Source organism: Rutilus rutilus, assembly GCF_951802725.1.
Source record: "Rutilus rutilus genome assembly, chromosome: 17".
NCBI classification, from domain to species: Eukaryota; Metazoa; Chordata; class Actinopteri; order Cypriniformes; family Leuciscidae; genus Rutilus; species Rutilus rutilus.
Genome location: NC_140230.1, coordinates 29,216,093 through 29,234,113, shown reverse-complemented (window position 1 = coordinate 29,234,113; position 18,021 = coordinate 29,216,093). Strand labels below are relative to the sequence as shown.

Genomic DNA, 18,021 nt, shown 5'->3' with positions numbered 1-18,021 from the left:
ACAAATGTAATTTGGTTTTTCATCATATAGCCATACCTAACAAATTTAATGATCAAAACATTATTTTTTAAATCTAATTCACCACACTTGTTCTCTCTATTTTAAATAAAAATTATTTTTAGAGTTGATAGATTTTTCTAACCTCACCTGTGGGTCGGAAATTCGTTCGACCAACTGCTCTAAACTTCCTGTGTGTTAAGTCGCTGTCATGGGAACAGTGCAGAGGAGTTTTTCTCCTTTAGATGGCGCTGACCTTGACTGTCTACTAAATAATGTTGATGTGCTAGTCAGGTTGTGGATATCAGTGGAACTTGATCAGTAAATTAGTGCATTATGACATTGACATCAGATTTCAGGATCATGTAGGCTTAGCTAAAGTTAAAATAATAACTGAATTAAAGACCAATTAAAATATCACCAATTTATATCACAAAATATTTATTATGCATATTTGGTCTACAACAATGCATGGTTGCACATTAATTCAATTCACTACCATTAAAAAAAGCATTTCAATTCAAACCTGTATGTCCTACACTGTCAAATGCTATGTAAATAAATGTAAAAATATGTACAAAACAAGTTTATAAAAAATTAAGTGTGGACCTGATGAATGTTCTTGAGAAGCCTAGCTACCATCACTATTCATTTCTGTATTTACATTTTGTTCCAGAATATTTCTTAATTAAATGGATCTATTAATGTAATCAAAGTTTTTTAATCCAGAAAAATAAATTAAATTTAAACAAAAATGAAAACCAGACACACACTCACTCACACTCTCTCTCTCTCTCTCTCTCTCTCACACACACACACACACACACACACACACACACACACACACACACACACACACACACACGTTGGGTTTCCATGTTTTATGGGGACTTTCCATTGACATTATTAATTTTATACTGTACAAACTGTCTATTCGATCCCCTAATCCTAAACAGCCCTCACAGAAAACATTCTGCATTTTTTTTTTACATTTTCCAAAAAAACATAATTTAGTGTGGTCTATAAGCTGTTTTCCTTATGGGGATCAAAAATGTCCCCACAAAGTAAAAAAAAATACTGGTATTGCTTTCCTTGTGGGGTCATTTGGTCCTCACAAGTCACAACATATGACAGGACCACACAAACAAATGCAGAGAGAGAGAGAGGTATATCCACTATATCTAAGGTTAACCATTCACTACTGTGCTGTAGATGGATGAATCATTCTCCTGTGCTGTGCTGGCAGACCTAGAAATAAAGATAATCGTTTCAGTAAAATTGTCACAAACTCATATTCACTATCAATATTACTTCAAGAAAGACAGTCAAATATGATTAAACATGTTGCATTATCTAATGGTCAGATTACAAAATGTAAGCACAGCACGAAGAAATATGTGTCTCTTGAATGCTCACATTTGAAGCCGTTGTTTAGGTTGAAAGTTGACAGATGCATATTGCACTTCATCTTCTTGCAGCACATCTTCTGCTTCCTCTAGGTTTGTGGAGACTCTGGGTGTTTCTCTTTTAGCCTTACAGAAGACGGCACAGAGCATGTCAACAACAGTCATCTTTTGTTAATGCCCTGCTGATGAGACCAGCTTAGTTCAGCATAACCAGAATGTTTTTTTCTGATGAAACCGGTTGACCAAAGGAGGCTTGCTAATTAAAGGGATAGTTCACCCAAAAATGGAAATTCTATCATTGTTTACTCACCCTCAAGTTGTTCCAAACCTGTATGAGTTTCTTTGTTCTGCTGAACACAAAGGAAGATATTTGGAAGAATGTTTGTAACCAAACAGATCTCGGTCCCCATTGACTACCATAGTATATTTTTTTCCTACTATGGAAGTCAATGGGGACCGAGATCTGTTGATTACAAACGTTCTTCCAAATATCTTCCTTTGTGTTCAGCAGAACAAAGAAACTCATACAGGTTTGGAACAACTTGAGGGTGAGTAAATGATGACAGAATTTTCATGTTTGGGTGAACTATCCCTTTAAGCAAACACCAGCATGCAAAACACAACATGTTGGTGTCATCTCAACAGGGTATGTACATCTTGTACAATTACGATTTACTGTATAACTTAACACAATCCTAAACACGATAACACTTGTTTTTGTTCTTATGCATGGCATATTTACTCCCTACAGGAGATACATGTACAAAATACATTATATATAGGCCTACATGATGTTTAGGTTTTACAAATATTGTTACAGTTGTTTGGTGAGTGCTGTATTGAGAAACCTGGTTTTCTTCTCCTTCCTCCTTTGGTTTGCCCCGAGTTTCTACTTTCCTTTAAAAAGTAAATGTGACAGACATGCATTATAAATTGCATAATTTAGCTGATACAAGATCTTGGATGATTTCAGAAAAGGGTTTGATTCTGAGAAAATGTTTAAAATAATTATTTATTTTAACAAATAAATATATATATATATATATATGCAGTCTTTGTGTCGCAAGCCTCAATCACTCGCCCTCACCAACATACAACTCTCTTGCAGCCACACAAAATGCACTTTAAATTTTTTTTTTTCTTATGTGTTTTCTGAATTGTGCAAGGTCAGTTAATGTTTCATTCAGACTGACTGAAAGAGTTATACAAGCACAAACAATACAAAAACTCTTACCTTCTTATAAGCATCACAGCTGCAATAATAAAGCCAAGTGAGATTAAAGACACGACAATAATCAGAACTGTTGTTGAACTCTTGAACTGTTGAGACCCAGCAACATCTATTGAGGACAAAGGGATAGATATCATTTACTTTAAAGTATTTACAAATCTGTCATTTTCCAAATATGAATATGATCGTTAAATTAAAATATGTATAACATTTTTACCAGTTCAACCAACCTTCAATGTAAATTCTAAATTCTTCAGATACAGTTGTTTTAAAGTTCCTCAAAGAACAAGAGTAATTCCCGGAGTCTTTAGTAGTTACACTGCTGAAGGTGAGGATGGGGTCTGAATGTTTCATCGGTTCATCATTCTTAAACCACTGAACTTCATCTAAATTATAGCAGTCGAGTGTGCATGTCAGATATAAAGAGTCTCCTACTATTATGCTTCCATTGTCTCTTGATCTGGTCATTAACACCTTTAAATCTATCAGAAAACAAGAGAAATAGCCCATAATGAAATTGAGGGATTCTTTTAGAAAACAAAACAGCAACAACAAAAGCATCCAGTAATTTTTTTCCAGAATAAACCTTTTATATTTACCGCGTACTGAAATTTCCACTCCAGGATCACCTGTCCATAGACCACCTTGCAAATCGGTTATAAATCTAAATGTATACTCTCCAGAATGTGTTTGATTAATATTACTGATCAAAAGAGAACAATTTGATTTTTTATCTCCAATGTATTGAAAGTTACTTTGATTATCGTTGGCATCACTGTCAAAAACATATGGCTTATCTCTACAGCCTTCATAGTTTGATATCATTGAACACCATAGCACTTGCTTCACTTTCGCAGCTGGATATGTAAATGAACAGGCAATAGTGGCATTGGATCCCCTCACAGCACAAATCGGTGGAGGATAAATCACATCCCACCCATTATTACTGAGAACACCTGGAGCACAAAACACTTTATTTAATTAGAGAATTTGTAGATTAAAATGGATGGTTAAAATATATCTTAAACTATTATAGATATTGTTTTAAAAAATAATAATTTACATAATGAATCAATAATAGAGATACAGTGGGATCCAAAGGTCTGAGACCACATTGAATATTTAGGATTTTTTTTTTAAACAAAGTTTTAGAATAAAAAAAAAGTAAATTAATAAAAGTTATGGCATAAATAAATAAGACATATTTAAGCTTTTGCACTATTTATATGTCACTAATCAAACAAGCAAATGTGAACTCCATAGGCTACAACATATTACAGTAAGAAATTCTGAACATTTTCCTGTTCAGCCTTTCAGTATCAAATTAGAAGAACAAAATAGACATTTTTAGTTTCCTCAGAGATTTGGATCCCACTGTATCTCTATTACTGCCTATTGATTCAGTAAATTATTTATTTAAAAATGTCACAATCGATAAAAATATCTATAATAGATTGTCTCAAGGTATACATATTATAAAATTAATAACTATTCAGTTTGTTGCAATCTGAAATCAATTAAATCAGTTAATTAGAAATATACAACGGACAAAATTGACTTAAGACTTAAGAAAATATTTTCTTACCAGGCAGGAAAAGTAGGCCTACAATAATTTGTAGCATTTCAATTCACTGTTTCTGTTATTTGGCTCACAGAAGATGTTTTCTTGTCTCTTTATGAAAAAGGACAGAATGAAAGAAGAAGTTGCACAGAACAACACTGTCATTTCCTTCTTACCATTAGTAATGATGGTCCCACAGAAAATTATCTTTAAGTCTCTAAAGTTTCTAACATTATTTGCCATCTATCGATCTTCCAAAGCTATAAGGGAAAACATTTTAACTTTAAATCTTTAAAAGTAAATGAGCATGTAGAAATTTTGTTAGATATTTGACTTTTAATTCAAATTTCGACACGGTATCCTTTCAATCTGTACTCTTTTTTGTCATCATGACATGATGAAAACACAGAACCGCATTTCCCAGAGTCAGAATTCAGATATCATGACGTCACTTCCCGAGGCTGCAATCGCTTCCTGTATGGATGTAAATGGGGACATGACACAGTCGTTCAGAGCTGTAAAATTCAAAATAATACTTTCGCAGGATTTTTTTCCAAGTACTTGAACGCTATAATACTATTCTACTTTAGTCGGCTCAGCGAAATCGGCGGCTGCGATGGAAGCCGTGCCGCGAATGCCGATGATTTGGCTGGATCTAAAGGAGGCTGGAGAGTTTCAGTTCAGCCCGACTGTCAAACAGGTGAGGGACCAAGCAGGCCTGTTCAAATCACACACTACTATCATTGCTTTTATACATCGAAAATAAACAAAACAGCATGTTTTATGCATGTAACCTGCCACAAAATTAAAGTTTTAACCCCGTGCCCTGTTTTTCCAGCTATTAACGTTACTTGAGCTATTCTGTGTTTTCTTAAAGACACAGTTCAACCAAAAATCTAATTTACCAAAATAAGCCTGTCATTATTTACTTCGATTTATTTATTTATTATTATTTACTTAGATGTCATTCCAAATCGTGTGTCTTTTGCGAACACAAAATGATGTTAACTTTTTATAGAATCTTCATATCGATATTTTCCATACAATGAAAGTGGATGGGGACTGGTGCTGTCCAACACTTAAATGACAAGAGAGCGTCATAGTAATGGTCAACTCTTGGGCTTTATTTCGAATCTTCTGGAGCCATATTATAGCTTTCTGTGTGAAACGTACAGAGAGGCATACAAATATTTGTTGACAACTGTGGTCACCATTCACTTTTATTTTATAAAAATAAAAAACAGACGTTATACTACAAATGACTAATTTTATGTTCCACTGAAACAGAAAGTCATGTGGGTTTTGAAAAACACTTACAATCAAGCAAAATAGTGCTTATATGCATCCTAATCAGAAATTTTAACAAATCAAATATCAGAACCTGTTTGTTTATTTGGTCATGTTTTATTGTATGTGTATAATAATTTATTATTATTACTGCAGAGAGTCCGTCCTTGAGGATACATTAGAATATTTTTTTCTGTGTTATACTGTATTTAATGTTTATATGAATGTATTAAACTTAAAAACAAAACAAAAACATGCTTCCTTATCCTCCACCTCTTCCCAGCAGTCAGGAATTTTTATTAGCTTGTGTTATGTTAGTTATCAGATCCATTCCTAACAAACTAGGCCAAAGGATGAATGGCAGGTTCAGGTTGTTAAAGGTGGTTGTTTATGTTTATGCATGGTAATTGTTGATAGTGTTGCATGCAAACAAAATGACAGAACTATGATATTTTAGTGAAGCAGAGGAACTGCTGTAAAATAATTTAAACTGTTTATTTATTTTTTATGTGTATTGTATTGAATGGTCTTGTCAGTGGCCAAAAATATCAAAATACTTCTTTGCTTTTCAATCACCAGTACATATTTCCTTTTTCTTGGATTTTTCCTTTTATCCTGGGGAAAAAAAATCACAGTTTTAGTATTAATAATAATAATAATAATATATATTTTTTATTTATTTTTATTGAATGGCCAAATAGATGTTTTGTTTTTTTCGTTTACCTGTGCAATCTTTTACCGTTACCAATCTTTATCTGCTGCGCTATAACTCTGTAACAAACTTCTTTTTCCCTTTTCTCAGTTCATACTGAAGAACTATGGGGAAAATCCTGACAATTATAATGAGCAGTTGAAGAAACTGGAGCAACTCAGACAGGTGAGTCTTACAGTGCATTCAATGTATACTTTTAATCATTATGTGTCTTCCCTGAAAATCTATCTTGGCTTTGCTAGCACCATGCTCAACCAGTTCAGCAACAGGTATACGTGAAGTCTATACCTTTTCTACATTCTCTGCATTGTCTTGTCTTTCTAGAGTGCTGTGAATGTCACACGTGACTTTGAGGGCTGCAGTACCTTAAGGAAGTACTTCGGGCAGCTGCATTATATTCAGAGTCGTGTGCCTCTGGGATTTGGGCAGGAAGCTGCTGTCCCTATCTCCTGGTGAGGGCTCCAAACCAGCCATCTTACTTGTGTGCTTGCCTTTCGGCTTCCCCTTACACTTTTTTTTGTTTAATATATAGGACAGAGATATTTTCTGGAAAGACAGTGACCCATGATGACATCTGCTACGAGCAGGCCTGCATCCTTTATAATTTGGGTGAGTAGTACTAGACTGATACGTATTATTCCTCTAGTCAATGACTGCATTGTCTGCGATAAATAACGAGTGTGTCGTTGAGAAGAGGGCATTGTTCAAGATCAGGCCTGTTTCCTGATTCAAGTCATGTTTCCCATGCTGCAGGAGCACTCCATTCAATGTTGGGAGCCATGGACAACAGGGTGTCTGAAGAGGTGAGCTGAACTGCAGAAGGAATCATTTAAATGTCATGTGATTTTAATGCAGTGTGCGCGCCATATAGGAATTGCTGGTTCAACTCTGAAATATTCACACATCGTCAGGCTGAGAGATTATTTATTTCTATTTCAGCACTTCTTCACAAATAACAAACATATTTATGTTTTTTTTTTTTTTTTGAGAAAATTCAAACTTTGGTGTGTTGTTAAAATTGCGATGTAACGGAAGTAGCGACGGATATTTACTTCTGAATTGTGACGTACATCCGAATGAGACATCCAATGTAGTATGGGTGATTGTTTCTATTCACCGATTGTTGATTGGATAGAGGCAGATTGGAATGCGAGCTTGCGACCCCTAGAAAGGGGTCGGGTTTAAGCAGACTTAAATGGGTGTGTTCGACTTCATGCTTCGCAGACCGATCAGCGTCTGACTTGAAGCGGTGCATGCCGGTTACAAATTTTGTCCGACTTCAGACAGCGTTGACGCCAGATTCTTCAGAGTGACTGGACAAGCTCTGATGACGACGTAGCTGTTCCACGATTGGCCGGATTCACTGATGACAACAATAACGTGTGTTTCGTGCTTATTCTGACACCTTCAGTTCCGCTAATGCTCACAAATCCATGTTTTTATAACAGTAAAAGCTCTTTTCATGTTACCATAATGTTTTATCAAAATAAAACTGATAAAAAATATATATACCCACTTTATTGGTATTTAAATAGTGTAGGCTAATTTTGAACTTTATTCTCGTACAGATGGTGCTGTATTAAGCAGTACATTAACTAGATTTCTGTTGCTTCATGAAAACGTCTGAAATATCTGTGGATTTGACAAACATTGCATCTAATCCACTTTGTCTGTGATAAAGTATGCAAACACCGCTCAAGCGTCACTACGGGAAGCAGAAAGTGTCTGACTTGACGGCTCCGTTTTCAATTTCGCCCTCGACTGCAAGCGGCAACTCTCGCCGATTGGTTTGTTCAGTTCAGGGATAAATAAACTGTCTGCGCAGTGCGGCATGAAGTCGAATACATCTAACGTTTTAGAAGTTTGGCAAGTCATGAAATTTTGATTGAACGGTTTGAGGTTAAACATTTTTTGTTAAAACTGAAACCTATGCATGGATGAAATGTTCACTATAAGATCAGTAAGATGCATTTAGAAAATAGTGTGAATTTCAATTTCATGTGGACTTTAAGACATCAATAGTAAAATGATAACATATTTACAGAACAAAGCTAATGAACCACTATGAATTCAGAACAGATTTTCATAGTGGTACATTAGCTATTTTGCAGCCATTTTAGTTTTTTTTACCTGACACACAGAAAGTGCTTTAGAGTTTTTGAGCAATATAAATCTGACAGTCATCGAACAGATTGTGGACGGTCTGTGGGTGTGCTGTGCGAGGTTGTGACTAAGTAGGAAAGGTCTGAGATTTCATCTAAAATTATTTTTTACTGGTCTGGAACTCACAATTAATTACGGCAATTTACAGTAAAAGTATTTTTTTTTCTAGGGTCCTAACTCTCACTCTTCCCCTCACTGTTAGGGAATGAAAGTATCTTGCACACACTTTCAGTGCTCAGCTGGAGCGTTTACCTACCTGCGCGATCACTTCAGTCACAACTTCAGTGTGGACATGAGTCACCAGATCCTTAATCTCAACATCAACCTCATGCTGGTATGATCATGTGTTAGTTTCACTCAACTGCTTTCATATATATATGTATGTATGTTATATACATCTTTTTCATTTGCCATTTTGTAGATTAGGACTAAAGTACCAATTGCTCTTTTCAGGGTCAGGCCCAAGAGTGCCTGTTGGAAAAATCTATGTTGGACAACCGGAAGAGCTTCCTTGTTGCACGGATTAGTGCCCAGGTACTTTTTTTTTTTTTTTAACCATTTAGTTCCTTAAAATTAAGCTACATCCATGGCAAAGATTTTTATTTTTTTACAGTTTGTTACTAGCTGCAGTATGAATCTAACATCTGATTGGACATGAAATCTTTTTGTCTTTAGGTGGTGGACTATTACAAAGAGGCTTGCAGAGCTCTGGAGAACTCAGAAACCGTTTCAATGTTAGGAAAGATACAGAAAGACTGGAAGAAATTAGTGCAAATGAAGATTTACTACTTTGCTGCAGTTGCTCATGTGAGTCTTCTATTCAACGCAGGATGGTCACGTTTATTATGTTTCTAAGTAAGTCGCCCTAAATCCTCTTGTCTCTCAACAGTTGCACATGGGGAAACAGGCCGAAGAGCAGCAGAAGTATGGAGAGAGGGTACAACCTGCTTTTTTTCTGTCTTCAATTTCAGTTAGTGGCCATCTGTGCTATGTTGCCATGGAGAACTAGTTTCAATCTCATCCTAGTCTATTGTAATTTATAGATGTTTTTTATTTATTTAAGAAGAACAGTCTAGAAGAACTAATGTTCCTGGTTGTTTACTTCCATTTCTAGATGAAACCATAGACCAGGGATGGGCAAACTCGGTCCTGGAGGGCCACTGTCCTGCAGAGTTTAGCTCCAACACTGATAAAACTCGCTTAGCCTTCTAGTAATCCTGAAGACATTGATTAGCTGGTTCAGGTGTGTTTGTTTAGGATTGGAGCTAAACTCTGCAGGGCAGGATCGAAGTTGCCCATCCCTGATATAGAAACTAATCAGAGGAAGAGCATGGTTTTGAAATGAACCTAGAAAGAACCAGCTGTTTTGTAAATCTTTTTACTCTAATACTTTATTTAATTTTTCAACAGGTTGCTTACCTTCAAAGCTCACTAGACAAACTCGGCGAAGCAATTAAGATGGCTAAGGGTCAGCCAGACAGTGTACAGGAAGCCCTTAAATTTACCATGGATGTCATTGGGGGAAAGTAAGCATATATTATTATTAACAGTTTACCAAAAACATCATTCATTCTTTATAAAAGTCACAGGAAACACATTTGTGTCACTTCTCATTTTAGATTTAATTCTGCCAAAAAAGACAATGACTTCATTTACCATGAATCTGTGCCATCTCTGGAGACATTGACCTCAGTGAAAGGTATTTTGGCTAACATATGTTGTTGTACTCTTTGGTGATGTCATTCATTAGTTATATGGCATGACTAGAATAAGTGCTTATTTCCATGAAAAAAAGTATCAGTAACGGTGCGGTCACATTTACTGTTGCTCGGCGAAATTTCACAAGCAAAATCCAGTTATTCCAATAGAAATCCGTGTGATCAGGAGTTTCATGTGAACGCAAAAGAGTTCCCTATGCGAGTGTCACTCATTTTCAAGGTGGTCATGTGAATTCACCGCATTGACCAACAGAAAGCTGCTTGTTTTGAAAGTGACTTCTGTGTGAGCTGTGCTTCATACATCTCTACTCTATTGAAAATAGACAATGCTCGCAGAATTTAGCTAGTGACCGGAAAATGCTGTCCTAAGGATTAACACTCTCCTGCCTTCCTCACAGGTGCCCCATTGGTGAAAGCTTTGCCTGTAAACCCAACAGATCCTAGTGTCACTGGCCCAGACATTTTTGCAAAGCTGGTGCCAATGGCTGCCCATGAGGCCTCCTCTCTTTACAGGTTTGGTTCAAGTCCTAACTATTATTTCACTATATATTTTTTTATATATATATAAATATATACATACACACACAACTTGAAAACAAAAGACTAAAATAAAACCCTTCAAGATGTAAAACATTAAAGTATATCTTACCTCATTCTGCAGTTCCTCATTCTGATACATTTTAATTCCCCTGTGCTATATTTGATGGGAATCAAGTATGGGGCAAAAAAAAACTCTTCCTTTTTTCTGTCAAATTTACAGTGAAGAGAAGGCCAAGCTGCTACGGGATGTTATGGCAAAAATAGATGGCAAGAGTGAGACGTTAGAGTGAGTGCAAACAGCTTTTATATTGTATATGAAACACATAGACAGTATGTATCTAAATGTCTAAATGTTATATTTCTATAGGCAATTCATGGACTCTCTCGGTCTGGACCCAGAGTCAGTGGACAATATGGAGATGTATAATACCCTTCCCTCGGTGCTGATGGAAAAATGTGCTGCGTTGAGCGTGAGACCAGACACTGTAAAAAATCTCATCCAATCAATGCAGGGTTAGTGATGTCTTTATGAAGTCCCCCCATGTTATTTTATTTTGCACCAGTATTTAAAGCTAATTAATTTAGCTTTGATTATTCAAACTAGTTGTGCCTCTCAGTTCAAGCTATTAAGCAGCTCTTAAAAATATACAATTAAGCATCAGGAAAAAGTCTAAATTCTTCCTCCATCCTCAGTCCTCTCAGGTGTGTTCACTGACGTGGAAGCCTCTCTGCGGGAGATTCGAGATGTGTTGGATGAGGATGAGGCAGAGGAAAGAAGACTAGAAGAGGCTGCTGGGAAGCAGGCTATACCAGATCGGCCCTCAACCCTGGCAGAGCTGCGGAGGGACTTGGAAAAGTATTTGGAAGCTCACGAGAAAGCCAGCTTCACCAATACAGAACTTCATCGGGCCATGAATCTGCACATCAGCAATCTGAGACTCCTTGGTGGACCACTAGACACTCTTAGAGAGGCATTGCCGAGACCTCAACTCAGTGAGGGTGGGTGTTTTGTTACGACATAATAAAAAAAAACATCATGTTATGTATGTTTATGAGAATTACAAGTTTTTGAGATTTTCAGATGAGATGGCAGGTCTCCAGACTATGAAGAGAATTCTGAGTAAAGTGCAAGAAATGCGGGACCAACGAAGCTCATTGGAGAAGCAGCTTAGAGACCTCATTCAGCAGGACGACATCACTACTGCTCTGGTCACAACTGAACGTGCTGACATGAAGGTATGGGCTTGACATGACTGTGGCAATTCTTTTTAAAGGGTTTTTATTAGAAATCTGTCACTGCGTTGTAGTTTTATCTTTGCTCACTTACTTTTCCCTCATAGAAACTGTTTGAGGAGCAGCTTAAGAAGTATGAGCAGGTGAAAGTATACATTGATCAGAACCTGGCAGCTCAAGAGAATATCCTGAAGGCACTGACGGAGGCTAATGTACAGTATGCCACTGTGCGCAAGGGCCTGACAGAAACCGAACACAAGTATGACTTAAGGGATAACATTTAAATGTGACAAATATGCAAAAACTTTATCAAGTGTAGCATCATCAGAATACTTCTTAAGTATATAAACGGTGTATTTTTACTTTTTAGATGGAACAGCACTGTACAGATGCTTGTGGCCTCCTATGAGGCCTATGAAGACCTAATGAAGAAATCTCAGGAGGGCAAAGAATTCTATGAGGATCTGGAAACAAAGTCCTCTCGCTTATTGGAGAGAGCCAAGACTGTCTGCAAGGCCCGAAAGGAGGAGAGACAAACCATTATGGAAAGGTAACTAGGAGTTTGTTCACCAATCTATTAACATATATATTTCTTTGCATAGAAAAAAAAAAGTTTGTCAAACATTTTTAATAGAAAGTTTAATGTATTACCTCCAATTAATTTGATTCTGCTTAATGTATGACAGAGAGCTAAAGAAAAAGGCTCCCCAAAGACCCACTGCCCCAAAGCCTCCCCAGAAGAAAGGCCAAAATGTAGATCCTGCCATCTCCGAAGACCCTGAACTGGCAGAGCTGAGTGCAGCTATCCTAGCCCTTGGTGGAGATCTCCCAGAAGAGTTACGCAGCCTTCCTCCTGAACTCTCGATTCCACCATCTGGTCATCCTGCAACACATTCCGGGGCCGCTGTTAGCTCAATTCTGCGCTGGCCTGGAGCTAGCTCAGCATTACTCTTTGCGCAACCCCGATTTCCACCAAATTTACCGCCTCCTGAAGTTCTTGCTCAAATCTCCCGTTTTCCACCACCTCAGAGTTTCACACAGCAACAGTTCCCACAGATGCCCAACCCTCAGGTCCTTCCACCACCACCTGTGTCTGGGTACTGCCCTCCATCTTCTCAGAACCAACCTAGCCCACAAATTACTCCAGTCCGACCTTCCACCACTACAGTGGATAGTGTACAGACACCTATTCCTAGTTACAGTCCTGCATCTGCCCAGGCAGTTATGCCTCCTCCTGGCCAACACCAACCGGTGTCATCAGTGTATGCAGCTCCACCTCAGATGGCACCCCATGTCCAGTACATGCAACAACCTGGTGTTCCCATGGGTCATCCTCCACAAGCAATGCCAGCCCGTCATCCACAGTCTCATACTCAGCCCCAGCAGGTATTTACTCAACAAGGTGGTCAAAGCCAACCACAGTCATTTTACCCGACTCAACAAATTCCAAGACATTCGACTAGGCCACAGCACACTCAGCCTCAATTCCCACAGTACATAGGCCAAATGAGACAACCAGGACCACCAAACTTTCAGCAACCTCAAATCCAAGGACAGTTTGGAGCTCCAGCTACCCATGTGCAGCCCCATCAGGGTTACTCTCCTGTCTCATTTGCTCCGAATTCCCAACCTCCTCAAGTTAACACTGTCACCCCGGGGCAGATGTCACATCCAGGCATACCTCCACAGATGCAACAATCCCCCCAACAAATGCCTCCTATGTCAATGCCACACTTAGCTCATGTTAATCAGCAAATGCCTCCGTCCTCCCAACCAATACCCTCTATGCCAATGCCACACTTAACACATGTCAATCAACAGATTCCCCCTTCTTCCCAGACCCAAACACCTCCCATCATCAATCAGTTGCCCCATGCTCCTCACCCTCAGATACACCCATCCTCTCATCATTTAGGCCCTGCAACCCATATGCAGATACCTCCTCCCCAACAACCACAAATGCTTGCGCCATCCACTCACATGTCTCCTCCATCTCACCCACAAATGCCTGCAGTCTCCCAACCGCTATCTCACTGCCCCCAGTCCCAGATAATCCCTACTCATCAATCCAACCAACAGCCAGCATACCCAGCAGTCCCTCTGAGGGCTACTGTTCCTGTTCAACCTCAGGTACCCCATAGCCCACACTCATCGCATGTGCAAATGCACCCCAGCACTCCTTTACAACATCAAAACCACCCTCATCCTCAAATCCATCCCCAGTCCTGTCCTCCAGCACTCCCTCACAATATTTACAAACCTCAGCCAACCATTCCTTCTAGCTCTGCACCTTTGAGTTTTCAAGGAGGTATTCCTATGGTTTCCAACCAGACCGTGGCCTCTCTGCAACCTCAATCCCAGCCACCTACTTCACAGCCTTTAGCCCCACAACAGCTACCTCCAGGAGGCCCAATATCTTATTCTGGCCCACAAGGTGGTAACGTTCCTCCAGGACCAATGCAGCATCCTGTAGCTGCTGCTCCCCCAGGGCCTCAAATCATGATTCCTCCATCCTCAGGAGCACCACAGTCTCATGTGCTACCTTCTCCTGCCCCATCACCTTCTCCCTCTCCTGGTCCTCCATCCCTTGGTATGGTCACCCAGCGACCATCTCCTGCTCTTACTCCAGTTGGAGGAGCAGCATTGCCGCAGTCCTCAGTTCAGGCTCCAACTCCCACTGGTCCCATAGCTCCACCTGACTCCACTTTGTTTCAGCGACAGAACTCTAGAACTGATGACTTGCTTTCCTCAAGCCCTGAGAGCCAACATGGAGGCACCAAGGACACCGCCAATGTCTTACTACCCACCAAAGCTGACCCTCAGGAGGAACATTACAGAAAGAAAGCGGAGGGTGTGAGACTCATTCAGGGAGACCCTTACCAAGCACCAGAGAGGGTCTCAAAACTCAGTGCACAGCTAGAACGGTTTCGATCAAGAGTCCAATCCTTAGAGCTCCCAACAGGGAAGAGAGGTCTGTCAGAACTTGATATTCAATGGAAAGAACTGCAGGAGCAACAGGAGAAGGATACTCGCCAGCTCTCTATTGCCATTGCTCGTTGCTATACCATGAAGAACCGCCATCAAGATGTGATGCCTTATGACTGCAATCGTGTTGTCTTGAGCTCTGGTAAAGACGATTACGTCAATGCCAGTTTCATTGAGGACCTATCTGCATACTGCCCCCGGCTCATTGCAACACAGGCTCCCCTCACTGGCACCGCAGCTGACTTCTGGCTCATGGTCTATGAGCAGAAGGTTTCTGTCATTGTCATGCTAGTGTCTGAGCAAGAACTGGAGAAGGTAAATATGCTTTAGCAAGGGTCCTCCTGATGATTTCTAGAATATTATTTGCTGTTGATATTTATAAAGTTTTGCAATGTGTTTTTATTCCCAGCAAAAGGTGTTGCGTTACTTTCCATCAGAGAGAGGCCAACAACTTGCTCAGGGTCCAATCACCCTTACCATGACCACCCAGAAGAGCACTCCAACTCATATAGAGCGCATGATAGGACTACAGTATCGGGACCAGAGTCTGAGACGCACTGTTGCACACCTCCAGTTTACTTCATGGCCTGAACTGTGAGGACTTATTCTCCATACATATTCAGAATCAGTGCTGCCTCTTGAAACACTTGTCACTCATGTTTTTTGGTTTATTTTTTCTGGAAAGGGGCCTTCCAGAGAGTAAAAGCAACCTCATCTGTTTCATTCAAGAAGTCCATGGACATTACCTGCTTCAGCGCCCGCTACACACTCCAGTTGTGGTGCATTGCAGGTACAATATTTCAACATACCTCATAGACATTATTAATGACATTGAACAAATAGACAAAGCTAAGCATAAGTAGGAAAGTATAAGAATTTTGTTTCTTGTAGCTCTGGTGTTGGTCGTACTGGCGCCTTCTGTCTGCTTTATGCAGCACTGCAAGAAATCGAGGCTGGCAATGGTATACCTGACTTGATCCAACTGGTGAGGAAGATGAGGCAGCAGAGGAAGAACATGCTTCAAGAAAAGGTAATTGCTCACTTACTGTGAGATTTAACATTTTGCAATTCAAGGTTCAATCGATAGAATATAATGGTACTTTTGTTAAATAATCTCCACAGCTTCACCTCAAATTTTGCTACGAGGCTGTTCTTAAACATACAGAGCAGGTTCTGCAACGCCATGGCATCATAATGTCCCCTTGCACTAGGACCCCAAACAACATTGCATTGAAGGTAACCTCTTATTTACTTGCTTATCTGTTTAAAAAAACAAAAAAACATCTGTGTGACTGTTGATCTAACGGTGTGTGTCTTTCTAGTCATACTCACGACAGGAATCTCAAGACATTGTTCTGGGAGGAGACATGCCTATTAGTTCCATACAGGCCACCGTAGCCAAACTAAGCATTCGACCTCCCAGTATTGACCATGAACAAGAGCCCAGCCAAGACCAGATTCCCTTTGCCTCTGAAGCGGCAAGCATAGGGGAACCAGATCCTACAAATATGCCACTTCAGCCTTCTCAGGACCCTCTTTATTATGAAGCGATGCCTGATTCCATCAGTCCCCCCCTCTCTTGCACTTCTTCTCCAGGCAAGACGCAGTCACCTTCGCCTCCTGGCGGCCACGGGAATGGGTTCACTGGGTCCACTCCTGTCTCCCCTGTCTCAAATCATCACCCTTCCACTGAAGCTGCGCCTCATGCTCCCTCGCCACCCACCTCCTCATCTTTAGACCTGCTGGCTTCTCTCACACCTGAAGCCTTCACGCTGGACAGTGCCCATCGAGGAAAACCGAGGATTAACAAACAAAGCTTCCTTCACCCACAAGAAGGCAAAGGCCTGCAGGGACCTCCAGAGGGCGATGATCCACTCAGTAGTTTGGATCCTCTCTGGACACTCAACAAAAGCTGAAGCAAACAACACAACTCTCTTTTATCTTCTCCACCACAGGCAGTCCTCTTATGAACTGTTTCTGACCCCTTGTAACACCTTGTCCATGTTCATTCCTCTTGAACCTCATCACTGTCTGTTTGCTTGTGTCCTGATAAGTCTTTTCAGTTGGCAGTTTTCCAGCACTGATCCTGGTGTTTCAGGTTACATTCCATAAATCCAGTCTTGTCTCCTAGCATGCACTCCTAATGCCATGGTGTTTGTGATTGCCTGTAAGGTGCCTGAGTTTTGGTTCTTCTGCAGTGGGCATCTGCCTCTACACAAAAAATGTAAACACTGAGAATGGAAATAGTGTGATAGAAACTGACATCCAAACTACTATTGTCATTATCAAAAAACATATTAACAGTATCATTGAGCGACTATTTGCTCGCCCTTTGTACACATGCTGCTTGCGCTGTGGGTTGTATATTATTAGTCACTGCACCTGTCTTTGAGCTACAGTGATCTGCAACTTATATGTAGGGACAAATCGAAGATACTACTTGATATGACTTGATGTACTCGTTATATTTAAAACACTTACATTTCTGAATCGCCTCGGAAATCATAGCATTTTTATGAGTTGATTCTAACTTGTCATTCTTTGAACTGTGTAAATAAATCTTAACAAATGTCAGTACCCTTTTGTGTCTTGATTATTGCTTTTAAAAAAAAGAGTGAAAAGGGTTCAAGGTTTTGCTAGCATGGTCTCATTTGCCTCTGGTGGTAGATGCCGTAACTACATCTGGCTGCAAAGAGCATCTCCTTTGAAGGCTATTCAAAAAAGCCTTCATTATTTTATAGTTTTAGTCCTTTTTGGAAGGCACTTGCAAGCATTACATTTACATATTTTTCTCTGTTTGCTGCACCATGTGCCCCTTCAGAGTCTTGAACAAACTGGATTTGAATTCAAGTTAAAATCTAAATTTTATTTAGGCAGAAATCACATACATTTGTTGTTCTTACTCATGTTGTAATTCATATGATTTTTTTTATTTCAATGGCAATGCATGGTGTTCACTATCAGGTTCAGTAGCAGTTTTGCTTAATTTAAAATTGTGAAAACCAATACCACTAAGCCAACTCATCTTACACCTATGAGAGCTAAATTGTTGCGTTTAAACAAAGTGCATTACTGTCAATTAACAATAAATAATTCTATGTGGTAATTACAGCAAGCTACAAATGCTGTTAATAAGAGATTGTTGCATTTTACCCATAATAATAATGCTTTAATACCAGAAGTTAAAC

General features: G+C 39.5%; 2 protein-coding genes across 8 annotated transcripts; one reads left to right on the top strand and one right to left on the bottom strand.

Moving 5' to 3' along the window:
• Positions 1–414: 414 nt before the first annotated feature.
• Positions 415–4,572, bottom strand: LOC311275634 (uncharacterized protein). 7 transcript variants are annotated; one of them, XM_084384774.1, is made up of 7 exons: positions 4,220–4,359; positions 3,234–3,590; positions 2,865–3,116; positions 2,638–2,743; positions 2,222–2,300; positions 1,414–1,529; positions 415–1,245 (listed from the first exon to the last, which is right to left on the bottom strand). In XM_084384774.1, exons 1-7 carry the CDS (start codon positions 4,254–4,256, stop codon positions 1,185–1,187), a joined length of 1,008 nt encoding a protein of 335 aa, XP_084240900.1. In that variant the 5' UTR covers positions 4,257–4,359; the 3' UTR covers positions 415–1,184. The 7 variants fall into 7 exon arrangements, with proteins under 7 accessions (XP_084240900.1, XP_084240901.1, XP_084240903.1 ...); XM_084384775.1 differs by lacking the exons at positions 3,234–3,590; positions 4,220–4,359 and adding an exon at positions 4,372–4,572; XM_084384777.1 differs by lacking the exons at positions 3,234–3,590; positions 4,220–4,359 and adding an exon at positions 4,372–4,572 and having other exon boundaries at positions 2,865–3,020.
• An 82-nt stretch (positions 4,573–4,654) lies between these two features.
• On the top strand, positions 4,655–17,407 carry ptpn23a (protein tyrosine phosphatase, non-receptor type 23, a). Its single transcript, XM_084385271.1, has 24 exons — positions 4,655–4,895; positions 6,285–6,359; positions 6,519–6,646; positions 6,727–6,803; positions 6,948–6,997; positions 8,560–8,691; positions 8,811–8,891; positions 9,033–9,164; positions 9,247–9,294; positions 9,768–9,883; positions 9,977–10,056; positions 10,474–10,588; positions 10,836–10,901; positions 10,983–11,128; positions 11,309–11,614; positions 11,697–11,851; positions 11,956–12,107; positions 12,219–12,398; positions 12,535–15,148; positions 15,243–15,427; positions 15,519–15,623; positions 15,725–15,863; positions 15,956–16,069; positions 16,156–17,407. The coding sequence occupies exons 1-24, from the start codon at positions 4,812–4,814 to the stop codon at positions 16,747–16,749; spliced, it is 5,874 nt and encodes a 1,957-aa protein (XP_084241397.1). The 5' UTR covers positions 4,655–4,811; the 3' UTR covers positions 16,750–17,407.
• The last annotated feature ends 614 nt before the right edge of the window (positions 17,408–18,021 follow it).

Bases quoted from the DNA above. Each gene is read 5' to 3' on its own strand.
- ptpn23a (XM_084385271.1), top strand. From the start codon at position 4,812: ATGGAAGCCGTGCCGCGAATGCCGATGATTTGGCTGGATCTAAAGGAG. The intron at 9,165-9,246 runs GTGAGTCTTCTA...GTCTCTCAACAG, and splicing joins ACTTTGCTGCAGTTGCTCAT to TTGCACATGGGGAAACAGGC. The intron at 9,295-9,767 runs GTACAACCTGCT...ATTTTTCAACAG, and splicing joins AGCAGAAGTATGGAGAGAGG to GTTGCTTACCTTCAAAGCTC.
- LOC311275634 (XM_084384772.1), bottom strand. From the start codon at position 4,256: ATGCTACAAATTATTGTAGGCCTACTTTTCCTGCCTG. The intron at 3,591-4,219 runs GTAAGAAAATAT...TTTGTGCTCCAG, and splicing joins AGGCCTACTTTTCCTGCCTG to GTGTTCTCAGTAATAATGGG. The intron at 1,246-1,413 runs GTGAGCATTCAA...CTTTATTTCTAG, and splicing joins CCTAAACAACGGCTTCAAAT to GTCTGCCAGCACAGCACAGG.